This window comes from Mastomys coucha, unplaced genomic scaffold (genome assembly GCF_008632895.1).
Source record: "Mastomys coucha isolate ucsf_1 unplaced genomic scaffold, UCSF_Mcou_1 pScaffold15, whole genome shotgun sequence".
Classification (NCBI taxonomy): domain Eukaryota; kingdom Metazoa; phylum Chordata; class Mammalia; order Rodentia; family Muridae; genus Mastomys; species Mastomys coucha.
In genome coordinates this window covers 47,332,969-47,358,201 of record NW_022196897.1, presented here as the reverse complement: position 1 = coordinate 47,358,201, position 25,233 = coordinate 47,332,969, and the positions used below count along the sequence as shown (strand labels likewise).

General features: G+C 41.6%; 1 protein-coding gene across 3 annotated transcripts in view; it reads left to right on the top strand.

Moving 5' to 3' along the window:
- Pla2r1 (phospholipase A2 receptor 1) overlaps positions 1–25,233 on the top strand; it is a 121,698-nt gene that overhangs the window by 93,822 nt on the left and 2,643 nt on the right. For 2 of the 3 annotated variants that reach the window (XM_031370371.1, XM_031370369.1), the window contains 11 exons: positions 2,617–2,681; positions 3,349–3,452; positions 5,671–5,807; positions 14,098–14,215; positions 14,455–14,585; positions 15,035–15,182; positions 19,068–19,306; positions 20,056–20,224; positions 21,635–21,775; positions 22,744–22,860; positions 24,073–24,249. In XM_031370371.1, the coding sequence (XP_031226231.1) occupies positions 2,617–2,681; positions 3,349–3,452; positions 5,671–5,807; positions 14,098–14,215; positions 14,455–14,585; positions 15,035–15,182; positions 19,068–19,306; positions 20,056–20,224; positions 21,635–21,775; positions 22,744–22,860; positions 24,073–24,249 (1,546 nt within the window). The remainder of the gene's footprint in view (positions 1–2,616; positions 2,682–3,348; positions 3,453–5,670; positions 5,808–14,097; positions 14,216–14,454; positions 14,586–15,034; positions 15,183–19,067; positions 19,307–20,055; positions 20,225–21,634; positions 21,776–22,743; positions 22,861–24,072; positions 24,250–25,233) is intronic. The other variant, XM_031370370.1, reaches the window with a different exon arrangement.

The window sequence follows — 25,233 nt, the reverse complement described above, 5'->3', positions numbered from 1 at the left end:
TCTTCGCTCTCTGGGCTCCATCTCACTAGATGGCTAGCTAACTCAGGGCTTGCTGATCTAATCCCTTACCAGAGGCTCACACTTCCCAGAGTGTCATCTTGTGAGTTAGGATTTCAAATATAAAAGACTGGGGAGGGAGGAGACATCTACATTCAGTGTGGCAGGATCTCGCTGTAGATTTCCAAGCAATATTTATTTCTATCCACGATCGGTACTTTTGGTTGTCGGTAGTATGGTGGTATTTATGGTGAGCATTAGCATTTCCCAAGTAAGATGTCTCATGCCTAAGAATATGCTTGACGGTGGGTGGATGCAGGGGAACTTGCTGATTCTAGGATGCGGAATCAAACTCCGCAGAGGTGATACCACACACTTTAGACCCATACCCATCCTAAAAACGCTGAAAAGCTAGAATAAATAATTACTTTGACATAGACAGGTTTTCATATCACTTTTCTATAAAGAATAGTAACTAGGACTGTGACAGGCAGAAGTAACATTTATTTGGAGTGTAGAAGAATTTAATATGAGATAGGAAGCTGGGTACAGTTTTTCTAACAAAAATGATTTTTCTCTCGAAGAGTGCTTATAATTTTTCTCCCTCTCTGATAACAGACCATGGGGTGTTAGAGTGAACTTTGAATATTTCTCTTTTCTCTGATCTTCTCTTTTTTGATCATTGATGAAAACATTAAAAGCTACAAGCACTTGAGAGTCGGAGGACGTGATTTGGCTCACCGATCAATCACTTGGCTACTCTGTGTATCTGCGGTATACAGTATTGGGTATAGAGTATTTGCATTTTAAAACTACAATTCACTGTCTTAAGTTTTGTGTTTGTAAGCACTTCTAAAACTATATATCAAATCTATTACTTCCTAAAATCTGGCAGTTTAAACCCTTAAATCAACACCTTTGATCACTTTGGTAGAAAGCTAAGAGCTGACAGATTACCTTTGCTGTGGAAAGCTTGGTAGGGGAGCATGCGGGCTTGTGTTTCTAGCTCACTGGGAAATGACTTTCCATGTCACCTAACCGTAAGGCTACTTGAGCATAACTAAATATAACTGATTTGTGAAATGCAGGCTCATATTACATTTCTTCTTTCCAACACCTATTATTAGGTTTCAGTTGTTATGGCTATATACCTAGCTAACATTTAAAATATTCTCTTTTCCATACCGGGCTGGTATTCCATGCCTGGGCATCTTTCAGCTTGTCCTGTGAGGTTCTCTGCCACATACGTCACAGCTGGGATGTGCTGTGTAGCAGATGACCAGACTTTAATTCAGGTGGCAGTAAATATACCATTGAAGACATAATTGTCATGGCTTCCCCTTAAAGGTCCTAAACTGGGACAGTGAGTGGTCAGGCCATGATTTTGACTGTTGTTGCCTGTGTGCCTTCCTTAAATGCGATCAAGTTGTTGTCTTCCGGCCGTATCCCCAGCCAGTCACAATGGAACCACTCCAGAGTCTCAGAATGGGGCTCTGAATTCAGCATGTGGGAACATGCCCATGGAACAGTTCCTCAGGGATCTCAAATTATAGTGGTTCCTCCTTGCAATATCCTCAAATTGCTGATCTGGCATGCAGCCACACTGGTTAAGAAGTAAAAGTGCATTTGTTTCAAAATAAGAACGTTAGCAAGCTATCAGGTTCTGTTGTAGTGGCTTGCAATTTATGTGGAAATAAATAATGTATCTTAAAATGTATCTCCAAACCTTCCCAAAAGGAAATAAGAGTACGAGTTTAAATATATAAGGCCTTAACATTAATAGGGTTTGGGCATATAAAAGTTCATTTGAATTTTGATACACATATAGGGAGAGCAGATACGCCGTAAAGCTCACTGCTAGAGAAGGCTCAGTGAAATCTCATCTGTCCCTTCCTCTTTTATGATTAAGGAGAAGACTTCAATTTCCTGGACCATAAGTCCAGCGTTATATCTACAGGGCAGTGTGTATACATGTGTGCACCTGCATGTCCATGTTTTTCAATTTGATACTTCGTGTGCTTAGACTGGGTGATTAATAATCCGCTGTAGATTAATAAAATGGATAATTTGCTAGTTGTCAGACATTGGAATTCTGTAGCATTCTTTTGTCCTGTTCTCTCTCTCTCTCTCTCTCTCTCTCTCTCTCTCTCTCTCTCTGCAGACACTGTCTAAAGGTTCACAGACTAATATGCCTAGACTCTAAATCTTTATTCTGTTTATGTCTTTGTACCTTGTTTGTCAAATAGATGCAACATCTGCAGTGAGCTTCCATAAATCACTGACATAAGAAGCCACTAATTACAGTCAGAAGAAGCACCCAGCTCTCTTTTATGTCACGTGGCTTCTTACAGAGTTGGAAACCTTGCCTTTCAAGCTGAAGGAAACAGAAACTATTATCAATGGTTCACTACCATCCTCTTTCACAATGAACAGGGAGTGCTTTAGAATAATTCAGTTTCATGGTTTCTCTAGACACTAGTCCTCAGTTACTCTTCTTTCTGTAACGTGATAAAATCGTACTGATTGAAAAAAACCAATAGCATCTCCATTGACCCAAACTGTAAAACAATGTAAACAAGAACAAGTGCTGACATATTCTCTCCTCTTTCCCTTCAATAGCTATCAAAGCATGATGTGAATTGGTGGATCGGACTTGAAGAAGGAGGAGCCAGAGATCAAATTCAGTATGAACCCAGATTAATCTGTATTTAACGTTATTTGACAAGTTGTATGTGCCGAATGATTGGACTGGGTTTTGGTGATCAGTTCGCTGAATGGCCTTCACTGTTATCCTTAACTTACAAATTTTCATTCTTCTAATGAAAGGCCTGAGTGCTTTTCAGTTCAGTACCAAGGGAACCATTATCAGACTGTCGAACAAACATACCCATTGCCCGTGCAAGCCTTTGCCTGGCCTATTTTTTATGTGTGTGTGAGGGATAAGAACATAGCATAAAGTTAACTTTTAGAAAACTTTGTGAGTACAGTGCAGCACTAACTATGGGTAAAATGCTGCAACCGAGCACTTAAACAAATTGAATATATTACATTTCAAGTCCATACCCTAGAACTACAAGGATGGATGCAGATACTGAACATGCAAACTGAGAGCTTCATGGTTTTACATTTTCCGGAGGCTAGAAGCTCAATGCTTAAGAGCACTCGTTTCTCTTTCAGAATTTCGTTCTCAGCACCCACACTGAGCAGCTCCCAACTTAACTCCAGCTCAAGGAGCTTTGACGCCCCCTTCTGGTCTCCACAGGCATCTACACACATGTGGCACAAATATATACAAACTCAGTGATATGACACACGTGTGAAAAAAATAAATCTCTTTAAATTTTCCTACAGGTGGAGTAATGGGTCACCCGTGATATTCCAGAACTGGGACAAAGGAAGCAAAGAAAGGGTGGATAGCCAGAGAAAGCGATGTGTCTTCATGTCTTCCGTAACAGGTTACGTTCCTTGCCCACCATGTTTGGGTTTGTACTATAACCACCTCCAGAGGCCGCCAGTCGTCTCTGTTTTCTGTTGATTGTACAGTCTCACGTTTCTGGATGACCACTCACTCATCCTGTGAAAATCATGCAGTCACATACCTGTAAATAACTTACAGATAGATAAGTTCTCGAGAGCCAACAGAACCCAAAGGGAGCCTACGGAGACTGTTACAGACACGCGCCTCTGGCCCAGAGGCTTAGACCTGATTTCCTGGCACCCACGTTGTGACTCACAACTATCTGTAGCTCCAGTTCCAGAGATGAAATGTCCTCTTCTGGCCTCCTCTGGGATCAGACACACACGTGCTGCACATACATGCATTCAAGCAAAACACTCATATGCATACAATAGTAAAAGAAAGTATTTTTTAAAAGACAGGTATGCATTTCCCTACCAAATATAAACAAAACAGATGTTTCTTGTCCCCACCCAAAACAAATAAGAGTTAACTAATTTGGACAGATACAGTGGGGGATAAAAACAGGCCTTGTAAATGCTATTCTCTGTGAAATGTCAGTGAGGAGCTATTTCTTCATACATCTCTACTTTCCTACTTGTAAACTGGCCGACATTTTAACCTCTGGGAAATTTACTTCTGTTTTCCCTCACATTTAAAAAAAAAAAAAATCCCTACATTCACGGGTGGAGAGATGACTCAGCAGTCATCTGAGTGACTATCAACTGGCTGCCTTTCCAGGCTACCCAGGTTCAATTCCCAGCACCCACATGAGAGTTCACAACTGTCTGTAACTCCAGTTCCAGGGGATCTGGTACCCATCTCACATAGACATACATGCAGACAAAGCATCAATGTACATAAAATAAACAATCTTTCAATAAAGCACTTATGTACAGTTCACTATCATCATCATCATCATCATCATCATCTCTGGCTCTAATGATTACTCATCTTAGAAGAGAACCAGTTTGCAAATCAGATTCAATGGCACAGTTGAGGCTAGTGACTGGCTTCTGTTCTCAGAACAGTGCTGCCTAGGCTGAGTGTCTACTGACACAAGTCATACTTTCAAGAAAAGAAAAAAGAAATGAAAAGAGAGAGAGAGAGAGAGAGAGAGAGAGAGAGAGAGAGAGAGAGAGAGAGAGAGAGAGAAAGAAAGAAGTAACAAGAAAAAATATATTCATAACCAACTTGGTCAGGAAAGAAATAAAGAGACAATCGTCTGTGGGCGGGCCTCTGCAGAGTTAGGAGAGAGCTGTAGTTAATCTGCTTGCTTCACCAGCAGGTGTCACAACAGCCTGAGGAAAGGGCTGTTTGCAAAAAGAGCTAAGCATCCGCTGACAATCACAGCCCAGCCCCACCTCAGAAGCCCCAGTTTTTACTCCAGTTCTGATACAAGAAGCTAAACCTGCCTTGCCCTGTGTCAGCTTCCAGCCAGGCATTTACTTGCATGTGTCCTGTCACCTCTCCTCTGGAATTGCAGCCCTTCTAAATTAAAAGACAGTCTGCAGGAGGCTGGGAAGTTGGGGATCTATCATACAGAAGACAGGCTCCTATGGGAGCCGGTCTCATTTAAGGGTCAAGACTGAGAACCCCTCCTTTTTGAGACATTCCTGATTTAACCTTTCTACGTTAGTGTGTAGGCTGAGGGCCTTTTTATCCGAGTAAGATAAGAAGTGTTTTGGAGTTTTCAGGTTGGGGATGCTAAGAGGGGCTTTACCAGTTTTAGAATTTACATTAGTTATATCCAACCTGTATTTTCTGAAGACATTTTATAAAGTTTAGACATGTTTTAGAATCTTTACAAATGACGATCTTAGAATTGTTTCCCCTGTATACTGAAGCTGGATACTTAAAAACTATGAAGTTTTATTTTGCATCCCAAGTCAAATAGCCATAGGCTTTTAAATTAACCCTGTTTCAGCTTTAGCATTTGTTTACTTTTGTAAACAGTTTTTATATTCTTACATTCTAATTGCTGGTCCCCTCTTGCCCAGGTTAAGTGTCACTAGAAATCTCTGTAATTAGTGGTTTGGTTTAGTTTCCAGACTTCAAAAATTAAATATGAAAAATCATAGCAGTCATGAAAAGTGATCCACAAGAACTTGGGTGGAGCCAACCTTGTTCCTGAGACTTTCCCATTTGTCCCCTGCAGGGATCTGGGGGACTGAGAACTGCTCTGTTCCTAAGACTTTCCCACCTGTCCCCTGCAGGGCTCTGGGGGACTGAGAACTGCTCTGTTCCTATGCCCAGCATCTGTAAGCGAGTGAAGATATGGGTCATCGAGAAGGAGAAGCCGCAGACACAGCCTGGGACGTGCTCCAAGGGGTGGCTTTATTTTAATTATAAGGTAAATTTCTTCATCTTTGTCTCTCTCTTTACTGAACTTTAATTGAAAGGTGATTAAAAGTGAAGGTAGGCTTTTTTGTATTTGTTTTCATTGTTTTGTTTTGTTTTGTTTTGTTTTGTTTTTTTTAAGCACCAGTTTTCTGAGGGACCTGAGATATCACTGTCACATCCTAATGGTTTCAGAAGCTTTCCCTCTGGGAACAAAAAAAAGATTTTGTGTAAGGCAGCCATGCCTCCAGACCTCATCTGTAGAGGCAGTTTTACTAGTGACCGTCACAGGATGTGTGTCACAGGAAATGATGTGTGTGTGTGTGTGTGTGTGTGTGTGCAGTGCATGTGTGTGTACATGTGTGTGTCTGTGTGCCCATTTACCCTGCCTACAAATAAACTGTACATTTAGAGGCCCATGCTCCATCCCCTCGTCTTCCCTGCCCAGAGCCAGCAGGCCTCCACCTACCTGTAAACTGATGAACTAATGATGTAATTTGGCCAGGGTCATCTTGAGCCTCATAAAGCTGATGCTTGGTGCAGAATTCAATTTGAGAGAAAAGGCTTGCCAGCAGGGACACCGTCATCCAGGTTTATGATTTTGGATGCCGCCTTCAATTAAGGCAGAGGTTTTGCCACCACTCCTTATGTTTTGTAATAAAATAACTTTATAGGCCTTGGCTGGGAGTGATTAAAGTAAATCCCAAATGGTGATTGTTTAACTCTTAGAGGACTAAGAAATGAGATGGTATCATAATTTCGTACGCTAACATGAAATTGCTCTTTGATTGTGGACAGCCAGTTTTGAATCTAAGTGTTCGGTCACACTGGCTGGCATCTTCTTCAGCATCTTAATGTCACTGTTAATTTGGGCAGTGAAGTCACCCGAATTCTGTACATATATAGGTAGTGATGTATGGCTAACTTAATTTTGGTGAAATACACACACCATAGAATTTTCCACCTTAATTGTTTTCAGTGTGTGGTTTGCAAGTGTGCAGCAACACTGTGATACACAATGCATCTCCGGGTCCTTTTTCTTCTTGCAGAACCAAAACTCAACATTCATTATATAATAATGACACCCTATTCTTCTTTTCCCATCACACCCTGGTTCCTGAAGAAATGGCTCCACTGTTTGATTTCATGTCTCTCTGAGACATGCTGTATATGCCTCTTGTACATGAAATCATGAAGTATATTTATTCTTTGATGACTGGTTCACTTCATTTAGTGTGCTATCTTTAAGTCTTGACCATGTTATAACATGTAACAGGAATTTTTTTCCTTTTTAAGGCTGAGTAATATTCTATAGCATATGTGTTGCCAAAATTCTTTCCCAGGGTGTGGTATAAACTATATCTACCCCTACTCCTAAGGTTCCCCAAGACAAACAAAGGTATTATTCTACAAAAGTCACTCTGAAGAACCTCTCAGTTTAGTGGTTTCCCTATAGAGCATAGTTGAAGGATTGCTTGTGGGGAAGTCTTTACCTAGCAGAGATGAAGACATAGCCACACGGTTGGGACCTCCTTCCCCTAGTCTTCTGTCCCTCCCTCAGGCTGCATGCAGTTAGGGCAGAGGTGTATGAAGCAGCTGGATGAACTCATACTTGGATGAGGGTCTCCTGGGCCCTCTACTCCCAATGAGAGTAACGGTCAACAGACCCAGCTGGGATAGTCTTTTGCAAGGGGCACAGCTGCACTGAAGGTAGCAACCGTTTGACTCAGAAGGCAGTCAGTCCTGTGTGATAATAGATGATTATGCTTTTCTCACCCATCTAGCCATCTATCACGAGTGCCTAGTATTGTTCTCACTTGGCTGATTTTACTGGGTAGTTTCATGAACATTTTTCATTTAACTAAATTTTTAAGATATACAAAACTATTATTCCAATTTTTACATAGAAGTTGGAGGCTTGTCTAATTGTGTGACTTTTCTGAAAATACAGGTCAGATCAAAATTCAGCCTCTGCCTCAGTGTGATAACTCAAATTCAGGCCCCTAGAAACCATGTAAAACAGCAGATACAGTAGCCCACATGTATCTAATCCAGCACATGCTTCTACCTTGGAGACTGGGGCAGGGGGATCACCAGAAGCTTATGGGCCATTTAGTTTGTTTACATGGCAGATAACAAGAGAAGCCCTAGTTATTTCATGTTGTTGTTCGTCCTAAGGGGCTCCCAGGGTCTCAACCACCAACCAAGGACTGCACATAGAGGGGTCTGATTGTTCAAGCAGCATGTGTATGGTAGAGGATTGCAAAATCGATCATCAATAGGAGGAGAGGACCTCGGCCCTGTGAAGGTTCTGTGCCCCAGTGTAGGGGAATGCCAGGGCCAGAAAGTGGGAGAGGGCGGGGTGGCAGGCATGGGGAGGGGGGAGGCAACAGGGGTTTGTTTTTGTTTGTTTTTTTGTTTTTTGGAGGGGAAACTGGGAATGGAGAAATTCGCATGTAAATAAAGAAAATATCTAAAAGGAAAAAAAAAAAAACAAGAGAAGCCCTATCTCAAACAGGATGGAAAGCAAGGAGTGAAACCCAAGGTGGTCCTCTGACAAGACAGGTGCATGGCCTTCTTACAGGAACACTCAGGAACACACACACACACACGCACACACACACACACACACACCAGCCTCATTTCCATGTTTTAAAAGTTGTATTAGATTTACTTTTCAAAGAATTGTTATTATTAATATATCAACACATCCCAAAGCAATCTACAGAGCCAATGCAATCTTCATGAAGATTCTGCCAGCATTTTCCACAGAAATAAAAAAAGAACAATGCTACAATATACATCAGAGTATACATTTCCAAGTCTAAGTTTTCATTCCCTTTGGAGATCAACCTAGAAGCACAATTGCTAAGTCATAGCTTGTTTAGCTATTTGAGAAACTGACAAATGGGCTTTTCCAGCACATAAACAACTTATAATTGCATATATAAGAGAAGGTTTCATTCATATACTTTTGAGGGGAGATGTTTAATTAAATCTTTGTCCATGTTTTAATTAAGTCATTTGGTTTTTTTTAATGTTGAATTGTAGGAATTCTTTCTAGTGTTATGTATAATGAATTCCTATCAGGTAAATGATCTTTACCTCTAATCGTTATAATTATGTTCTCCCTTATAATTATAATGCCCTCTGATGCATGCAACTCTATAATTTTGATAAAGCCCAATGTATCTTTTTCTCCTATTGCTTGCGCTTTTGGTATGAGGCCTAAGAACACAGCCTTAAGTCTCGTGTCCTGAATACTTTCTCTTCATCTTCTTCTCTATGATCTCGGCTCAGACTTGGGTTCTCACTAGCTTCTCCTTCATTCATGTGACTGTTAGTTTCGTAGGGCTATTAGAACAAGTGAATCCTAGAAATTGGCCTCTCTTGTCTCAAAATTTTATTTTAAAACAGAATCAAAAGGCAAGTGTTTGTATCTTGAACTTACACCAGGGAGTTGGAGGGAGTAGACAGAGAAAGAGAGACTAAGGTGCCCTGGTCCTTTATGAGGGCACACCTTGATTTCTAAGGCTTCTCCTTAGACTTCATCTCTTAAATGTCCACAGTACCTCCCAGTGTGGCCACCTATGGAGGAAGCCTTTAGGTGAGGGTCTTTCTAAGAACTGAGTAACTTTGATAAAGTTCCATTTATAGGTAAGGTAGGTTAAGAAACCATAAGGGCTGCAGAGATGGCTCGGCTGAACCCACAGAAGACCCAAGTTTGGCTCCCAGCACCAGCATGGGGCAGTTCACAGCTACACTAAACTCTAGCTCCGGAGGTCTGACACCCTGTTTTGGACTCCTCAGGCACTTGAACTAACCTACACATATTTTAAAAAATAAATCTTTAAAAAGGAAGAATCACAAAAACCAATAATAAAATGAAACAATGTCCTATAACAAAATTAAGGGAGCTCCTCCCTCTCTGTTCCACTCTCTTTCCCAAGCACAGGTCATATCTTTGCTGTTTTGCTCTCTACGTTCTGCTTTGTGGGTAACTGAAATGATAAAGCAGAAACTATGGCTAAGGAGAGACCAGTGTTAATGGGTTAATCAGATATTCTAGAAGCTGGTGAAGAAAGGATTCCTGCTGAGAGAAGCAGCAAGCTCTGTTGGACCACCACCCCCCCCCCATTAACTCTTAAAGCTATAGAAAGAAAGATACATTCTGGACAAATCTCAATACACTATGGGCCATTAAACCTTCCCGCTTCTTGGTCAACTCTTTCAAGGACTAATTTTTATTTCTTTAAAAAACTCAGCTGACAAGTCAATCACCTTCTTAGAGTTTTACAAAATTGAGATATCTGGAAGCTAGGCATCTCTTTCCCATGTCTCATAAATCTTCTCCATGTTTGAAGATGAAGCTTAAAGATGTATGAGCAGCCTGATACCATGTCAGCCTGGGAAGGGTTAGTCACCAGAGCCAAGAGGGAGGTCTAATATATCTTTTCCTTTCTCTTTTTCTCCTCTCCTCTCCTACTACTTCCGTGTGTGTGTGTGTGTGTGTGTGTGTGTGTGTGTTTTACACATTTTTATTCCACGCCTTGGTTCAGTGCCAGTGACTCCTTCAGCAGTATCTAAGGCAGAGATGATGGGTGAGAGAATAAGGTTGTTTCAGCCATAGGTAATTATTCCATTCAACAACAGAAGGAAAACTGAGAAAAGACCAAATCTGAAGGAAATATTATCAACTCTATTGTCAAATGTTGTTAAATTATTTTGAAACACATTATTATTTTGAAAATGTTGAAATTATTGTGAAACAAAGTTTCATTATTCCTAGCTCACTTGGAATATTACAGGGCCTCCTTAATTCACATTTATGATCAGAGATGCATCGAAATTGATCACATTTTGCAAATTTGTCAGAAGATAAACAAGTTAAAATCGAGGTTGCCATCCTTCCTCCAGCTGTTCAGGCTCAATTATTAACAGGACTGCTTCAAAGTGTGTGAGTAAATATGGTCTATTTTAGAAAAACAAGCCTGTGGTAATAGGAGGCCACACTTCCACTGTCAAACTACTAAATCCTGGCTTCAGGAAACATGTATGGCGGTGAGGAGAGAGTCGTCCTGTGAAGGAGCCACCTGAGCCAGCAAGAGTCACTGGTATTTATGAATGGTTCATTAGTGACTATCTGAACACAAGGTGAACTCACATTAAATGATAAGACTTCCCAATAATTAGTGTGTGCCACTCTTTGGGATTTGTAATTAGAAGAAAGAAGTAGAATAAAAAGGAACAGATAAAAGGGTGGTTGTTATAAAAGGAAACACCTTTAAAGCAATTCCATTTCTTTGTGAAGCAAACAAGAAAGGGGTGTGCAGGGGGAGCTAGAAACCCATCCCTCTCTTGATCAGTAACGCAGACTACAGCAGTTTCTGGGTTTTAATCCTAAAAGAGGGTGGGGGGATTGAAGCCCTGAAGTCCTAAAAAAAAAAAATCATCATCAGGACTGAGTTTTGACTCTATTGACACTTTGGGCTGGATAGTTCTTTGTTGTAGGAAAACAGTAGGAATACAGCTGTTCATGGCAATAACTGGCAACATCCTATTCTCCGTCTGCATGCATCCTCTGACAACTCTTTCCAAACTACGAATAACTAAGAATGTCCTCAGATTTGTTGAACTACCCACAAGGGTAAAAATTGTGCCATAAGGAAGCTGCTGCAGTAGATCTAGAGTCCCTGAGAATGTCATTGTGTCATGGATTGCAGGGAGTTGGCTGCATGAAGAGAGCTGAGGCAGAGACAGAGTAGGAAATAAGAGTGGGAAGGACCTGCTGCCTGGATCAGCTAGGGAGAGCACTGGAGTTGTCCCCAGAACGCTGCTCCCCTCAGGAAAGGATCTCAGTGGAGAGGCTAGACCTGCTCATCTGGAGATGCACTGTTAGGCGAGCACAGTCACAAGTCGGCTCAGTTTAAGGGTTTGGTTGAAGAAGATAAGGGGCCCATTTCTAGGCATGCTCAGCTCAAGGTCATAGAGTTATTTACAAGGTTAAGATAGAGGATGTGGACATTTCTGGGTATGTTCAGTTCAGTGTCACAGAGATGGAGAACACAAATACTAGTTCAGTGTTGTACTGAGAGAGACAAGATTACTCTATGTGCCCAAAAGAATGGGTTATAGTGAGCTTAGTAATCTTGACTGACTTTTCTTTGTTTTTAAATGCACGTGTCATGGGAGTGTATGTACTTGCATGTGTGTAAGTACACGTGTGTCGCCGACTCACCGACCAGTGGAAATAAGGAGGCAACCACGAACTCTTCTCCAAGCAGTTTATTCAGGAACCTTGTACTTTTTCTTTCTACCTCTTTCTCTTTCTCTCCTTTCTCTTTCTTCTTCCTCTTCTTCCCAGCCCCCAGCACCCGTGGGTTAAATATTTTCCCTAGTCCCAATCAGCATCGGCTACGCGGCAAATCATAATAGGCTTCAGGAAATCATGCCAGCTTGTATCACAAACTGGAGGCACTCAGCTTTTCCAAATAAGGGCTTGTTTATCACAATGCTTTAGGGTGGCAGCTGCGGCTCTCCACACACATGAATATATAGTTGCATGTAATTGTGTCCATAGGTGTGTGGAGGACCAAGGTTGACATGAGTTTTCTTCCTCAAATGTTCTCCACCTTAAACATTGAGGCAGCATCTGGCTAGCTCTCCTACTAGCCAGCTTGCTCCAGCGATTCCCATCTCCACCACCTGCTTACTGGGATTACAAGTGGAGAGCCCTGGTGTCAACTGGCTTTTAACTTGAGTTCTGGGGACCCAAATTCCAGTCACCATGCTTTTGTGACAAGTGCTCTTCCACTGAGCCATCTCAACAGCCCTGTAACTGTTTTGTTGTTGTTGTTTGGGGGTTTTGTTGTTGTTGTTGTTTCCCCAAAAATGTTCACAGTAGAAAAAAAAAATTTTAAAAAGGGAAAGATACTTAAATGACATTTTAGTGAAACAGGTCCACTCAAACATTCCTGCCTCTCTTAGTAGCTCAAAGTTGACGATGGTCTCACAGTCTGCTCTTTTAACCCATGGATGGATTTTAGGGATTGTCTCTTGTGTGATGCCTTTTGCCCGCTAACCACGTCTGCTTTTATGGAGTCATGGTGGTTGGGCAGAGGTGATAGGTGACAGATTAGAAATGAGAAAATAAGGGAGGAGGACACTAGTCCAGAGTAAGACAGGAGAGCTGGTGCTCTCGTATGTGAGTTTCTGGGTCAACTGAGGTTACTTTGAAATTTTCTCCGTAGCTCAATCCTGGGATCAGATCGGCCAATGACTAGGGCTGGCTATGTTCTTTGAGGAGGAAATTGTAAAGAGAAATTGCTAGCACTTTCTGGGTGGCATGTGCTCTGCACAGTGTGTCCCCTGACTTCTGTGGGTCCTGTCCTGATGTGTTAGAGCCTTGGCCTTCCTTCTCCCTCTGACCTACTCCAGCTGTCCCTAGCATGTTTGCACTTACTGAGTAAGGTGGGCACACTAGGCCAACTGTATCATTCTGATTCTCGTCCTATCTCATAGTAAAGAAATCCCTGTGATGATACAGTCGCAGGCACACAGCATGGCTCAGTGGGTAAAAGCGCTTTCTGCATCAGCCTGATAGTCTTCTGAGTTTGGTCTCTGGACCCCATGGTAGAAGGAGAGAACTGACTCCTTAGAGTGGTCCTCTGACCTTCATGTGTGTGACATGATAAAGAATTTTTTGTCAAAGCAACCAGTCACATTGTGAGAATTCAGCCTGTATTTGTGTTCCATTTAGCACCGGTGGCCAAGTTGGTTCCTCGGTCATCTGCTTTTCTGTCTTCCTCTCACCTCCCTTATTGTTTTCCGTAACTTCCTGTGTGCTTTCTATTAAATGAGCTTCTAGTAAACTTAAATCCTCCAGGTCCTTTCATCTCTCACTAAAGTGAGGAGGTTTGCTTATAGATAAAGTCTAGCTAATCTGCTCCTTTCTTCTAAGTCCCCTACTGTAAAGCTTGCAGGCAGACTGGCTCCTTCTTAGAAAGAGTGTCTTTCTCCACTGAGCAGAAGACACTGCTGTGACATTCCTCATGGCAAATACATCTCTGCTTCTGCTTCTGCTTCAGCTTCAGCTCTGCTTCACGGGAATGAGACAAATCGCTCGCCCCAAAGCAGTGTCTCTCTTTGCTTCATTAATGCCTGCAGAGCAGGCAGAAGACAAATGAGTTCTCTGCCTAAGAAAATTATCATTTCCAAGGCTGACCTTCGGTGTCTTTGGGAAATTGTTTTAGTTCTCATAGAACAGTACAGGGATGAACAGTTAGTGTTGTTGTTATTTGCAGTGCTTTCTGGTGACAATCCCCAAGAACTCGAGGGAGCTGAAGACCTGGACAGGTGCTCAGGAATTCTGCACTGCCAAGGGTGGGACACTGGTCTCCATCGAAAGTGAACTGGAACAAGGTAGAGTCTGAGTGGAGCTAGAGCAAGAGGGAGAAAGGGAAAGGGGAAAAAAGAAAAAAAATAAATAAACTGCAACCAATAATGAAAGACACCATGTTACAGGAACAAAGTACAGAATTCCTATAACTGATGCAAAATGACGTTTGCTGTCATTTAAATATAATAATTTCTATGAACAGCATTCGATGACAACCAATGTCTTGTGTGGTATTATTAGATAATGTATTTCTCTTTTCCAGCTTTCATTACTATGAATCTTTTTGGCCAGACCACGAATGTGTGGATAGGGTTACAAAGTGATAACCATGAGAAATGGGTAAATGGGAAGCCTGTGGTGTATTCTAACTGGTCTCCATCTGATATAATAAACGTAAGTTTCAAATGTTATTGGGGGCAGGGTTTACTAGGATTGACCCCAAGGTCTTTTACACTTTAACCGTTGTGCTGTGATCTAAGACCCTTAAGTTTTATTTATTTTTTGACATCATTTTAACAAGAGATCATATCTGAAACCTATTGCATAAAATTTCTTCCTTCCCATATTTTGAAGCTATACATTTGTATTAGTTCAATGGTTATATGTTAATTTTTAATAGTGTAATATTATAACAATTTCATGAGTATCACAAACACAATTATACTACACATCATGATGAATATTTATCTTGAAGGCTATGAGGAGACTCTGGGTTGGTTTATTAGATGTAAATAAGAGAATAATGGTGGTTTACTTTTTAAAGTTATGCCATAAATAAATTTTCAATGTGACAATAATGTTACATGTTACCCTATTTTTGTAACATGTATATTCTTTTAAAGATCCCAAGTTATAACACCACTGAAGTTCAAAAGCGTGTTCCTCTCTGTGCCCTGATGTCAAGTAATTCTAATTTCCATTTTACTGGAAAATGGTATTTTGATGACTGTGGGAAAGAAGGATATGGCTTTGTCTGTGAAAAAATGCAAGGTAAGAGACCATTGGGGCCTTATTCCTTTTATTTCCAACCTTTCTTCCACACCCGTTGTCTCCTAGCTTTGCTGCTGATGAGTCTCTTGTCCCCTGGCTAAATTTAAGTCTATTTGCCAGGCGGTGGTGGTGCACATCTTTAATCCCAGCACTTGGGAGGCAGAGGCAGGCAGATTTCTGAGGCTAGCCTGGTCTACAGAGTGAGTTCCACGACAGCCAGGGCTATACAGAGAAACCCTGTCTCAAAAAACCAAAAAACAAAAGCAAAAAAATTTAAGTCTATTTAACCACATATCCTCCACATCTTAGGACTATGCTCTTCAACTGTGTTCTCAGGACTGCAGAAACCATCTGGCAGATGTCCAAGTTTATACATTAGCCCGAGGACCACTAAACAGATTTCCTTCATACATTAACCCAAGGACCACTAAACAGCTTTCCTCCTCTGTTCCAGAACTCTACCATTCTCTCACACACTGATGATGTTAGCATTAACACAAAGAAAAGCACTTTCGTTTGGCTTATGGTTCTGCTCCAAAGGCAACATGATGCTGTCTGTTGAGGGCCATCTTCCACCAGGCTACCAGGTGGCACATTACACAGCAAGAGACTGGCGTGGGCCATTCTAGTCCCTCTCTCCAATAACCAACTTTTATCACAGGACTTTATGGCCTTTTCACCCTCCACACACCCTACTTCTGGACTTCACAGCCAGATGGTGTTTCCACCTACTTCATACTTCATAGTAAGGGTTAAATTCCACCTTAGAACACTTTTTTGGAGTATAAATAAATAAATAAATAAATAAGGAAAAATACTTAGCTTATACCTGTAATCCCTGCATTTGCGAGACTGGGACAAAAAAAAAGAGAATCTTGTCCAGTTCAAGGCCAGCCTGGGCTATATAGTAAAACCCTGACAAAAACAAGAAGAACAAAAGTCATGAAAATAAACATTTCACACTCACTACTTTTTTTGAGATAGGGTTTCTTTTTTTGTTGTTGTTGTTTTTGTTTTTGTTTTGTTTTGTTTTGGTTTTGGTTTTGGTTTTTCGAGACAGGGTTTCTCTGTATAGCCCTGGCTGTCCTGGAACTCACTCTGTAGACCAGGCTGGCCTCGAACTCAGAAATCTGCCTGCCTCTGCCTCCCAAATGCTGGGATTAAAGGTGTGTGCCACCATCATCACTCCTTTTTTTTAAGAGCTCCAAAAATACTGTTTGTGGCTAAATAGGATGTTGAGTTTGTTTCAGACCTGGCAGATAAAACTGCCTAGTGGCTTCTGGAATATAATGCCAAAGCCATATGTGATACTTTCACCTCCCTGTAACAAAATATCCGAAATAATCAACTTATAAAGAGAGAAGGCTTATATTGGCATAACAATTTTAAGGGTTCTAGCCCATAATTAAGTAGACCCATTGCTCTGGGGCTATAGCAAAGGCAGAAAGAACATCATGGAGGGATGGAAGCAGAGCAAAGCCACTCAACTTATGACCAGGAGGCACGAAAGATGGAAAAGGAAGGGTCTAAGCTCCCACCCTTCCCTTGAGCATGGGCCTGCAGTGACCTGAGACCTTCTACTGGGCCTTACCTCTTAAATGACCTCCCAGCTCAGTGGCACCACACTGGTGACCACAGTGGAACTTTGGAGGACCATTAAGATCCTAACAAAATTGTCACACTGTCACAGATATCCAGAGGGATGAATGAGCAGCTTGACTGTCCTAGAGTGACCTTGAATAATAAAAATAGCAGAGACACCTCTTGCTTTCACTACCTGCTGTGTCTCCCTGTGCCTGGCCCCATGCTTTGGGTTCATGCTCATTACGCCATAAAACCTTTAGGACCATTCCAGGAAATAGGTCAAAGTCTCCCCCTGGTATATAGATAAGGAACTTTAATCTTAAAAACAGAGTTTCAGTTAAATGTAGAGATTCTATTTCTGGAGTGCTATAACCTCTTCATTGAATATTTTCTTCATCATTTGGGGACAGGCAATGTAGATACACATTTGATAACATTGCAGGGTGGAGGGGGAGCAGGCCTGGGGTCTGGCCACACAAGCTCCTACTCCACCTCTGTAAACGGTCAAATGACTTATCCTCTATGAGCCTCGGTTTCAATTTCTATAAAATGACGTGAGAACGACTTCATATGCTCATATATCCATAAAGCTTAGCACAGTTCCCAGCATGTGTTTAGCAAATGACAGGTTTTAAAAATTATTCCTGCAAAATATTATTAAACTTTAATTCTTGTTACAATGAACGCCCTACATTTTCCATATAGATATATGCTTAAATTGGGCTTTAGCCAAAAATTGCTATGTTCCTGAAAGAATAAAGAAATATGAGTATAAAAAGATACAAAGGCCAGGGGAGACTGCTCAGTGGGTGAAAAAACCTGCTGTATAAGCGTGAGGACCTGAGTTTGAATCCCCAGGACCCATATAAAAACCAGGTGTGTGGTAAAAGCCTCTGTAATCCCAGGATGAGGACAGAGACAGGAGGATCCTCTGACGCTCACAGAGCAGCTGACTTGGCAGACATAGCAGAAAAGCAACACAACAGACCTCAACTCAAATAAAGGAAAAAACCTATATTCATGACTGTCCTCCGACCTCCACATGCATGCCATGGCACACACAGGCTTGCATTCACACACAAATCTCTGCACAAACACACACACACACACACACACACACACACACACACACATACATACACATGCATACCCATGCACACACATGCATACACACGTGCATGAGCACACACACAGGGGCATGGTTGGGGGGTAGGGAGCTAAGACTGGACAGTTGGAAAGAACTCAGTTTCCATAGATATTTCTTCTCCAGCATAATAAGTTACAAAACCACATTGCTCAAAATCAGGTGTGTTTTGTTTTAAAATTTGGATGGATTAATTGTACTGTAAGAAATTCCTAGTATAAAAGCAACAATATACCCCAGTGGAAGGAAACAAAAATTCTTAACAGAAATTAAGTTAATTGTACTAATTGTCATTTTAAAATGGGACTTTGGTATTATATAGATTTTGTATAACTTAACCGTAAAGTGGGAGCATTGGCCAGCAAACAGACTTCCAGGAAAGAGCACCCTGGTGACAAAGTACAGCTCATCGAAAGCTAATTAATAAGGAGGCTCATTTTACATGTGCACTCAGATTTTACATGTGTGCTTTTTAAATCAAGGTAACAGTAACAAAGGCAACTTCCCAGTTTGCCATTTTTATCATGGAGAACGTGACCAAAACAGGATATGGGAGTGAGGAACAACATTTGTCAAGTGTCTGGTGTGCCCCAGATGTAATAAGTGTGGATAATAAGCATGCCCCTTAACTAAACCACTTACTGATTTTAGTTTTCAGTCTAGAATGCTAGAGGGATGCTAGATCAGCCTGTTCTATAGCTATAACATAATACAGGACAAAAAAGACAAATGCATATATATTTAAAGAGAAAGTAATCGTAGGTGCACACATATACATAAGGGAGACAGAGGCAGGAGTGGGGAGAAAGGGGGAGCACACTAACTGGAAATAGCATGGCTTTTTAAACCTAAAAGCCCCCAAGAATATACCTCCTCCAACAAGCCACACCTCCTAATCCTCAATAGTTCCACCAACTAGGGACCAAGCATTTAAATGTATAAGCCTATGGAGGCCACTGTCACTCAAGCCACCACAGTGTTCTGATTCCCTAGCATCACACACACTTCCAAGTATAGTGTCATTGTTTTGAATTCATTACTTCTGGAAGAAAAACTCTGGTCAGTGTTGATGCTGGTGACAAAGATGCGTGTTAAGTTTGAAATCCTCCTTTCTAGTCCAGATGCTACAAGTGATTTTATTGATGTTCTCGTTCCAGATACCCTTGAACACGGTGTAAACGTGTCTGATACACGTGCAATCCCCAGTACATTAGAATACGGAAACCGAACTTATAAACTAATCCGTGGTAATATGACTTGGTATGCAGCGGGAAAGTCGTGTCGGATGCACAGAGCAGAACTGGCTAGCATTCCGGATGCGTTTCAGCAGTCCTTCCTCACGGTTCTCCTCAGCAGGCTGGGACACGCCCACTGGATTGGACTCTCCACCAGAGACGTAGGTGTTCTCAGTCCCTCTGATCAGCTTTGCAAAGCTTCTGTCTACTGCCTTCCTGAGACAACCACTGAAATCAGCATGCAGAAACAATTCCCAGACACAATAGTAACATTGTAACATTTCAATAATTGCTTTACACAAAATCTACTGGGCTTTTTTGGGTTGGTCGGTTGGTTGGTTTTGAGATTTTGGTGGTGGTGGTGGTGGTGGTGGTGGTGGTGGTGGTGGTGGTGGGTGATTGCTGTTTGAGAATCCCAAGGCTATAACACAAGAGTATTCATCTTTTCTGGATAAACATGCTCTTGCCTGTTTACAAAGGGCCCTTGGGGTCCTTTGAAAATTCTCAAGCATCCCTGAGTACTGACTCATTTATGCAGTGAAATATATCTCAAACTCAAGTACCATGTTTGGGTAATTTGTTAGATTTCCAGAATCTCCATTAAAAAAAATGATTACTGCTCTCTGCTCAGAAATTTTATTATTAATTAATTCACTGCCCTAGAAATGTAACACGTAGAGTTCTGTTTGTATGGTTTTGATTTTGTTTTGTTTTGTTTTCTGTTTGCTTTTGCTTTTTTTTAAAAGAGTTTTACATGCTTGAATTGCTGAAAAATAAATTCTGTTCCTTCCCCAACCTCTGGTCTTCTGGAAAGAAGTATAGAACTTGGAAGGAGTGGGTACTCAGGTAGTACTGGGTGTTCCCAGCCACAGTCTTGGCAATGAAGTGATGCTTCAAATCCCCTCTGCAGAATGGTCTGAATTTTGACTGGTCAGATGGCACCAAATCCCCTTTCACCTATTGGAAAGATGAGGAGTCAGGCTCTCTTGGTGACTGCGTTTTCGCTGACACCAATGGACACTGGCATAGCACAGCCTGCGAGTCATTTCTGCAAGGCGCCGTTTGTCACGTACTCACTGGTAAGTACAATCCTCTTCAACTCCAGGAACGTGTCCTATGTTACTATTGAATGCATGACTGTGCTCAGCAGAGATTATAAGTAATAAAAAGTCTCAGCTCTCAGGAAGCCTATAGTCTATCTGGTCTATGATATAAAAACAAATACCTGTCGTGCCAGGCATGTCTAGAAGATGAGTTAAGAAAGGGATTATCAAGAAAAGAATGCATTGTGTATCTTTCTGATACTGCCCTCCACACCACGGTCTGCGGTCAATAATTTCCTGTTATGTTTTAAAAAGCATCGTATTTATTTGGGGAAAGGCAGAAACTTCTTGAAGCGTATGACAGCGTACGCAGATGGAACTTGCAGAATTGATAGGAGTGATGGCAACAACAACGCAGAGAAGCATTTGGAGGAGAGAAGCTTAGATAAAGGCAGAGAGGTACAGGATGGGGAATCCACATGGCAAAGCTGGTGTTCCGTTTACCAGTATGACAGATTAGGGTAAGAGAAAGATGGGAAGTTACATAAGAAAGGCATGCCGCAGCTTTATGCAGGATCTGAACTGTAAGGGTTTATGTTTAAGACAAGGCTGGTAGATACTTGAGCAATGAGTAAGGTAGCTGACACTGTTCAGACATTGACTATAACCCCTACCCCACACTTTGCACAATATCCTATGTACATGAAGTTCAGCTGGCCCAATCCCTTTACTGGAGAGGGAAGTTAATTGAGATCACTAAACACATTCCCAAGGATCCGTCTATCAACAGTGCCCCGACCAGAGACTCTGTCTTCACCCTCTGATGTGCTTACCCCATTTCCTCAGCTCTCTTCTTTGTTGCTCTCCTATGCTCTCAGAGGTTCCCCCTCTGATCTCCCTTTAAACCTCCCATTTTATAAAGTGGCATTATTTACTTATATTCTGGGTACTGTTATCTACAGCACATATACTTTGCATAATTGTAGATGAAAACAATTCAAGACTAGACATAAGCGACGCCTATAGGCAAGCATATACAAGTAGGGGTTTTAGACATATGTGACGCTTAGCCCTGCACAGGACACATATTATACGGTTAGACATCCTTTTTCCAGCATCATTCAGCTACCGCTTCCTCTATGCAGTGCATCTTACTGATGTCCCAACTTCAGGATGACAGTAGACAGCCGCCTTCACCAGGTAACACTCAAACCAACAAAACGCTCTTCATCCACCCTTCATGTTTAGGTAAAGAGTTTTCTAACAGAAATGCAAGAACCTAACCCTAGTCTGTAATCATCGACATCAAATCCAGTCTTGGAGGTATTCTGATGAAAATCTTAATGTACACATTGGTTATGTATGGCCTTTCATTGAATGGAAAATAAGTGTTATCTTAGTCTATGAGCCCAGTCACCTGAAACCATACGTGGTTTTTCTTCATAGAAACAAAGGCCTTTGAGCACCCAGCACTGTGCTCAGAAACATCAGTTCCCTGGATAAAATTTAAAGGTAATTGCTACAGTTTTTCTACAGTCCTGGACAGCAAGAGTTTTGAGGATGCTCATGAATTTTGCAAAAGAGAAGGTAATTCCTCTATGGTGCTAAAACACTTTCATGTACTCTTGACAGCTCAGTAAACAGTATGCTTTCTCACACGTTGATTATCCAGTAACTTTAGAGGCCACGAAAACTGAAGAAGAAAAAAAAAACTATTGAATTTGCTTATTAGGGGGACAGCTATTACAGGCAGTTCAAGTTCCAGTACAGACTTTGAAAACCCAAAGAGGGTGCCTCAGTGTACGGCTTTCCCACAAAAATCTTCCTTCTGAAGCCATGTGCTTTATGAATTTTTAATGTCCTCCAAACTAGCTCATCGGTATTTTAACTTTTAAGTGAAAGCTTGTACATTTTTATACTTAAATCATAAATCACCTTTTAGGTGGGTGTAGTGACATGGGGCCTTTAATCCTAGTACTCAGGAGGCAGGGAAAGATCGTTATGAGCTTAAGGGCAAGGTCTACATAGTGAGTTCCAAGCCAGCCAGGAGTACATAGGCCTTGCTTTTTTTGTTTTGTTTTTAATTTCCTTAAGTGTGTGTGTGCGTGTGTGTGTGTGTGGGTGTGTGTGTGTGGGTGTGTGTGTACCATGTGACTTTTTTCACCACTCTCCATTCTGTATATTTGAGACAGAGTCTGTCACTGAACCTGGCCGGTAAGCCCTAGAGGACCCTGCTCTCTCTGCCTCCCACCCCTGCTCTTTACCTGAGTCCTTGGGAGCCAGACTTGGGTCCTTGTGTTTATGCAGCAGGCACTTTAGTTACCAAGCCATCTCCTTGTCCACTCGATTGCTTTTTAACAATAAAAATCAGGAGTTGGGGCTGCAGATCAGCAGTAGAGCTCTTGCCTAGCGTGGCAAGGCCCTGGGGTTCTAGCACTAGGAAGGGAAAACATGTATTGAGTAACGGAATGATTCGTTTTCACAACCAAGTAAGAGCTCAGAAACGTTTGTGAGTCCCATTTACCTTGCTTCCTGGCTGCTTGTCTCTTTTACAGGATCTAATCTTTTGGCAATCAAGGATGAGGCTGAGAATTCATTTCTCCTGGAAGAGCTTCTTGCCTTTGGTTCTTCTGTCCAGATGGTTTGGTTGAATGCTCAGTTTGATAATAACAGTAAGTGCTGTGGGTGCAGAGGAGGCGCAAATAAATACACAGTGCTGAAGGCCTCTGGGAGCCACAGAACGCCTCTTGAACACATTTGCTGTGAAAATATAGTGTGAGCCCTAAAGCCATGCTCCCAAACAAAACAAACGACAAGTTAACCTTCAGGGACACTGAAGATGCTTGCTCCAACTCTGATCCCAGGCTTAGTCATGCAAAGGCAGGCCACACTGACTTGAAAACACCCCACTTTTTCAAGTGTTTGTTACAAAGCGCAATAGAATGGGGGAGCTGTTTCAACGAACCATTGTGCTTTTCGAATCCTCATAGATATCAATGTGTGTAATCAGAGGCACACTACTCTTTTCTTTATGTAACTGATGTTATTGAAGAGTACTTGTAAAGAAAACTATTTTAGTTGGCATGGAGAGAGTGTCACCGTGGTGCAGGAAGGTGGGTAGGGAGCCCATCCTTGCAAGGAGTGTTTTAATCCTGGACATTGAATTTCTAGCTGATGGTGATAACCAAAAGCAAGCTGACTTGTAGTTCACTTTACTGTTAGTTGTAAACTCTTTTCAGACAGTGCACCACACAACACACACACACACACACACACACATCTTATTAACCATGTATGGGCTAAACTTTCCCACTGAACCACTTCCCACATACAAAATTTAATACATTAATTTTATTTACTATGTGATTTATTTAAATTGGTTAAAAATTTGTGGACTGTCTTAAAACTCAAACTAGGATACTAAGAAATAAGATAACTATATCTAAATTAGAGGGTTGCACAGGAGGCAACTTAAATGGATACATAACTTTTTTCCAAGACAAGGTTTTTTGATTTTTTGTTTCTTTTTTGTTTTATATATATACACACACATATGTATATATGTATATGTGTATATATGTGGTATATATATATGTGTGTGTGTGTGTGTGTATACATGTATATATATCCCTGGTTACCCTAGAAACCATTCTGTAGACCAGGCTGGCCTCAGGTTCACAGAGATCCACCTGCCTCTGCTTCCCAACTGCTGTGATTAAAAGTGTTTGCCACCATTGCCTGGCTGGGTACATAACTTTTTGATGTTTTGTTCATGAATATACTTATAGAATTAAATGTGTCTCCTTAAATTTGCTTTAATGATTGATCCCAGTCTTAGATTGATAATCATGCACTTAATTCATAAGTCAGCATTTTTTCCACAGACAAAACTTTAAGGTGGTTTGACGGAACGCCCACAGAGCAGGCTAACTGGGGCCTTCGGAAGCCAGACAAGGACCACCTCAAGCCCCATCCATGTGTTGTCCTGAGGATCCCAGAAGGAATATGGCAGTTTACCCCATGCAAAGACAAAAAGGGATTCATATGCAAAATGGAAGCAGGTGTGTGAAGGGAGAAAGAATTTCTTCATATTGACTTTTCCCTGGTTAATGCTGACCCACCATATCAGAATGTTTTCCAGATAGATTCTGGCACAATCATCTTGCTCTACACCATACTCGTCAGAACATTTCAGCTCCTCTAAGATGTAGGGAGAAAAAATCATTAATCATATAAATGAAATCATTCACACAGTGTACACCAAAAAGAGCTGTGCTGTGCTGTGTGTGAGAAAGTTTAGGGTCATCTTTGGACTTAGGAAATAGCCTGTTTGTTCAGTGCATTTGTTACGGAGAAGTAGGTGTCATTCTGCCTTGTGGTAGATTATACCAGGAAGGTCATATTTGAGTCCATCCTGAGCAATACAGTTTATAGCGATGGAAAATGGTTTTAGAAAGCGAAACCAGAAAATTCTAGCCATTTGCAAACAACAGCTGAGGCTTCTGAGCTAGCCTACCGTGAAAGCCATTGGTGTTTATTATAATCAGACAGTTCCTAGATTCTCGTTTTGGAAGAAGGAAGATTAGTGTGCCTCTGGGCTCCTGGATAAGACTTCAGAGAAATGAGACTCTGGGTTCTGAAGGAGGAGGGGAGTTTAGAGAGCCGGAACAGAGAAGGAAAGATATTTTAGACCAAAGGCCCAGCATTGTTAAAAGCAGCCACAGAGAATGCACTAGAGTGGAGTACCATATGCATGGTGGGAGTTAAATTGACCAATGAGGCTGGATCCAGTGCTTAGCTAAGGAGCTGAGATTCTGGGTGGAGCAAGAGATGCATTGGATGTAGGGTAGACACCTACTGTGAGATACACTCACTACATGCGAAGGAAGCCACTCATGATTTGAACGACGTGACTGAAAGCACGGGGAGAAGTAGGAAGAGTGACAAGATACTGGCAAAAAAAGATAGAAGAAAGAAAGGAAGGAAGGAAGGAAGGAGGGAGGGAGGGAAGGAAGGAAGGAGGGAGGGAGGGAGGGAGGGAGGGA